Source organism: Lactuca virosa, chromosome 7 (assembly GCF_052849685.1).
Source record: "Lactuca virosa cultivar CGN04683 chromosome 7, Lactuca_virosa_CGN04683_v6, whole genome shotgun sequence".
NCBI classification, from domain to species: domain Eukaryota; kingdom Viridiplantae; phylum Streptophyta; class Magnoliopsida; order Asterales; family Asteraceae; genus Lactuca; species Lactuca virosa.
In genome coordinates this window covers 24,699,983-24,704,874 of record NC_136432.1, presented here as the reverse complement: position 1 = coordinate 24,704,874, position 4,892 = coordinate 24,699,983, and the positions used below count along the sequence as shown (strand labels likewise).

The 4,892-nt window shown below is 33.0% G+C and overlaps 2 protein-coding genes across 3 annotated transcripts; one reads left to right on the top strand and one right to left on the bottom strand.

The window, feature by feature from the left end:
• Nucleotides 1–911: 911 nt before the first annotated feature.
• Nucleotides 912–2,517, bottom strand: LOC145126021 (uncharacterized). 2 transcript variants are annotated; one of them, XM_079061424.1, is made up of 4 exons: nucleotides 2,411–2,517; nucleotides 2,113–2,205; nucleotides 1,643–1,765; nucleotides 912–1,555 (listed from the first exon to the last, which is right to left on the bottom strand). In XM_079061424.1, exons 2-4 carry the CDS (start codon nucleotides 2,177–2,179, stop codon nucleotides 1,080–1,082), a joined length of 666 nt encoding a protein of 221 aa, XP_078917550.1. In that variant the 5' UTR covers nucleotides 2,180–2,205; nucleotides 2,411–2,517; the 3' UTR covers nucleotides 912–1,079. The 2 variants fall into 2 exon arrangements, with proteins under 2 accessions (XP_078917550.1, XP_078917551.1); XM_079061425.1 differs by having other exon boundaries at nucleotides 2,431–2,517.
• Nucleotides 2,518–3,800: 1,283 nt separating this feature from the next.
• Nucleotides 3,801–4,448, top strand: LOC145125507 (uncharacterized). Its single transcript, XM_079060959.1, has one exon. It carries the CDS (start codon nucleotides 3,902–3,904, stop codon nucleotides 4,190–4,192), a length of 291 nt encoding a protein of 96 aa, XP_078917085.1. The 5' UTR covers nucleotides 3,801–3,901; the 3' UTR covers nucleotides 4,193–4,448.
• The last annotated feature ends 444 nt before the right edge of the window (nucleotides 4,449–4,892 follow it).

The following is a 4,892-nucleotide window of genomic DNA, read 5'->3' as shown; positions in this document are numbered from 1 at the left end:
CCTCTATTTATATATTTGATATCTAAATAACTTCCTTAAAAATCCGAGATTTTTCCTGTTGTTCCTTGACCAGGTATTTCGGGGAGACTCAACGTCTTTTCTTGTTGACCGCATGCTTAATTGACTTAGTCTATACCTTCTGAGATAAACTTTTAGTCAGGCACAAGAAATACAATCGCAATCCCAAGATGTTGGCTTATTCAAAATCTTGGGTGGTTCAAGATGTTAGTACAAGTTCAAGATGTTAGGCATAATAGAATAAAGTTATGAAAATATCACCCATAACACATGGATATACCATAAAAGCTCGACTAAAGAAAGAAATGGCACATTATTCCACTTCTATAATTTAAATTTTTTATTTTTTGTATTTGCTCTTCAAAATCGACCTCAGAACCTCAAAATCGTTGTGGGAACGTTTTGGAACTGATATGGGAAGAAAGATGATAAAAATGACTAGCTCAAGGCATGATAAATACTTCCTCTATTATCGGTTATGCATTGCATAACTTATACGAACAAACCACCTTTTATTAAGTTGCATCATGTAAAGCATAACACGTACACATCATGTTGTTCACCCTTCCAGATCAACATCGTACTTTCATACACACCGTACACATCATGTTGTTCACCCTCCCAAATCAACATCGTACTTTCATACGCACCGTGTAGCACTTTTGCTATGCACCGCATAACTCATAGTAGGATACCCTTACCTGTTATAGCATTATGCTTCACCGTTTTATGTCAAAAACCTTCTACATGTCGCATACTACACGGTTACATGTTTATTTCGTGTCGGGTTGACGTTTTGCGTCAGTTTTTGTCGGGTCTAGTTTGTATGTATACATGTGTTGGGAGAAACACGACCCTTTTTAAACTTCTATCGAAATTCAACATAACTTGCATCGAGACACTTTTTGTTCTCAATTTTCATCAAAACAAAATTACACTTTTATTATCTGTGAAACAAAGAGTAAGCCCCTAACTATCATAACTAACCAAGACAAAGAACAATATACACAATCTACACACCTTTATCTATCATACTTGTACATGTACGTGGTAGGATCCAATTACTGGCATGACAGCGAAGCTACTGACATACGATAAGGGTAGGTATTTGCATATTGGAAAGAGATAGTTTGACCAGGGCTAATAGGGTTTCCGTTATTAACTAGGCAGTCGTTGTAAGATATTCGTTTAAACATGTTTGGGTTGATCAGCCTGGCTGAGCTAAACCACCCACAACTCAGGTGAATGTCTGAGATTATACAACTTCCTGACATGCATATGTTTTGAATTATTACAGTGTATGTTGGAATGCCACTAGGAAGAGGAGGGGTCTGCCCTTGCGATATGTAGATGTTATCCGCTGAGCAGTACTGTGGCTGTATACGGTCATCATCACCATCACCATCACCAACACTACCACCATCACCATCACCAACACTACCACCATCACCATCACCAACACTACCACCATCACCATCACCAACACTACCACCATCACCATCACCATAACCATCATCACCACCACCAATATCGTAATCTGATGATAACAGAAAAAGGCATACAAAAAAAGTGAAAAGTTTAAAAATTAACATCCTTGTTTAAGAATTAATATACTGTTGTTTACCTGCAGGTAATGCCAACAGCCTCCTATTGGTAGCAGTCATGAATTGGTTCTTGGAAAAGGCATGTTCTCTACTCCTTAAACATTGCCCTTGGAAAAGATGATTTCTTGAAAACATTACAAGGACTGTTGCACATTAATTCCTCATATTTAGAATCTTATATCGTAATGTTCGCCAAATTAAATCAAACTAATAAACTGCATGCATGCATTGCTTGGAGATATGTGCCCATATTAGATACTGCATTAGCATTTAGCATTCAGAAACAGTGACTGTCTTTCATGATAAGAGTTTTAGCCAACCATTAATTAGTTTCAACTTCATTAGAAGAATCATGACAAGAACACATACATATCTTTCTAGGATACTTACAACCCCTGTTTTAAAACAAACGGAGTAAGTTAAAAAACTTTTTATTCTGTACTAGATATAGAACAATTTTTTATGAAATTTTTGTGAAAAGTATACATACCAAAGAGTACAGCAACAATACCAAAAGCCATGCAAGATTTCCTGTATGAAATATCCATGTCTTGCATATATATGGGATCGGATCAGCATGTACCTACAAACCAATTATGTAGATACATTGTATATGGATGCCAAGAATAAGCTATAAAACAAAGACCACTTATCAAATCGTTCTCTTAGGAGATGAAGTACAAGCTACTTGCCTATATATGGAAAAGATCAAGTGTTCCGGAGAAACTAAACAGTTAAAAACAAATAGAAAACGAGAGATAAACAGCTACGATGTGAAAGCGTAGTACCTCTTTAAAGCATCCTGTACCTGTAATAACTCGATGGAGTGGCCAAGTTCTGAGTGAGAGATTATCAAACTGTGGCATTTGTACTTGACTGAGTGCTATGTGACTCATATATTTATATTACCTAGCTAGCTTTCCATGAACCAATAGACCTTGATCACTTTACAAGCATTTACAAACCACAGCTGCCATTCGTTGGCAATTATGATATATATATATATATATATATATATATATATATATATATATATGTATATATATATATATATTCTTTTGTAATAAATAGATAGCACCTCAACTGTCAACCCACATTTTATTAATTTACCATCATTCTGGAGGGGCCGGTTAGTCTGATATTTTTTAAAAATTAATTTGCATAGTTATTGATAATATAATTAGTTGATATTCAGAAGATAAAAACTTGGGGGACCATGGCCACCACTGGCCCCTGTACCAGTAGTGATATGTCTTATAAGTTAACAATTTTCAATACATTGGAAAGAAGAAGCTATCTCTCTACTCTCTATACAAATTCCAACCTCACCAATTTATAGTATAATCATAATGAAGACAGCATAGTAAATATTAAGAGATGGCATGCATTTATTTACACAGGTAACAGAATCTTAAGCTCTTCCCTATGCAGACTCAGAAGTTTGTTTTAGTCTAATTTGTTAAAATTATACATACTTGTTTAATTACTATATTCTCTTTAATAAATGAATGTTTTTTTTGCCACATGTCTTCTTCTCCTTTATTTTGTCACATGACTTTTTTGGTTTTTTTTTTATTTTCTTATTTTCCACTTGTGATTTTTTGAAGTTTTTCATTCTTACATTAAATTTTCAGAATTTACGGTTATATATAAGGAATGTCTCATTCTATTCATGTAAGGTTATGATTTTGTTAATTTGAGAATAAATTTATATAAATGTTACAAATTCATTGATTTACTTTTTTTTTTCAATTACTCCATAAAATGTTTAATGTTTACATATTGATTTAAACTTTTTATTTTTAATAAACTCGTGTAATACACGAGTCTCACATCTAGTATTCTATAGAAAAAACTTTATATAGAAAAATAAAGTCGTAAAATATAAATAAAAGTTTGAAAGAATATAACGATACGATAACATATTGTGCAAATTAAAACTGCCATCCTTTTGCAAAAAAACAAAGATACACTGTTTTTCAGAAACAAATCTCTTAATACATGACCCACACGCAATTCCCTAGATACTTATTTAATTCATTCCTCCTATTACAAGCTACTTATTTGGCCTATGCAAATCTTCCATATGCGCCTTATGTTGTGATAACTTGTAAAACAAGAGATAATAATTCCAGAAATTCCGATTACGAAACTTAAATCAATCATGCAAGCCATCGGAACTAAAACCAACTTCACACACACATATATATAAAGATATATATGATTGCTCTTTGATATACGTTGATAGATAGCTAGGGGTGAGGGAGATAGAAAGAGAGATGGGTTTGAGTTCACTATTACATTATGCTTGGAGTGTGATTCTATTGGGGCAACCTAATTATGGAGGACTGAATGCTTCAAACAGTGATTCCAAAGAAAAACAAAAAGCATCATCAGGCTTTCAAATGCCACTGCATTACCCTCGTTACCAGAAGGTTGATTATGAGAAGATGGAGGAGTGGAGACTGGATTTGCTTCTTCAGCAATATGGTTTGCTATTTAATGGTTTGAGCTTGGAGGAGAAGAGGTACTATGTGATGGGTACATTCTTGTGGCCTTGTCAACTCTAGATCCATTCTTCTAAAAAGGCTACTTTGAATGGGATTTCAAGACTTTGATGTTCTTGATTCGCTCTCAAAAATAGGCTTTGAATGCCTATATGTGGTATGTTTGATAAAAGATAAATAAATAAGTTAGTATTTGATGATATGGAACCCTCTATGTACCTCGACATATGATAATATTAGGATTGGTTGTTTAAATATAGGTATCAAACCCAAAGATACAAAGAATATGAATGAAAAACCTTCATCACTTTTGGGCATATCAACTAAGATATCGATGAACCAGTATGTGCAACTACAAATACTCCATGGATACTCATGATTATAAGAATTAATACATCTAGTTCGTTTGCATATATAATCATTAATTCATTTCATGTTTTTTTTGGAACGGCAAATCTATTTTACTTCTATTAAACTACTCCTAATACCACCTATGTTCCAGACGAGACTTGAATCATCAACCTCAAAGAGAAAAGAGAATATTTGATACCGTTAGACTACACACCCTTTAGTATTAATTCATTTCATGTAATAATGTAAAAAGTTAACTAATTAAGAAAAAAAAAACCATTATTTTATGTATTGAGAACAAAAACTAATATAATTTAGATGTTCTAATTCAAATATAAAGTTTAAAATAATGTATTACCGTAAAAAAGACAAATTTTTTGTCTTATGTTAAAAGTTAACACATTTAAATAAA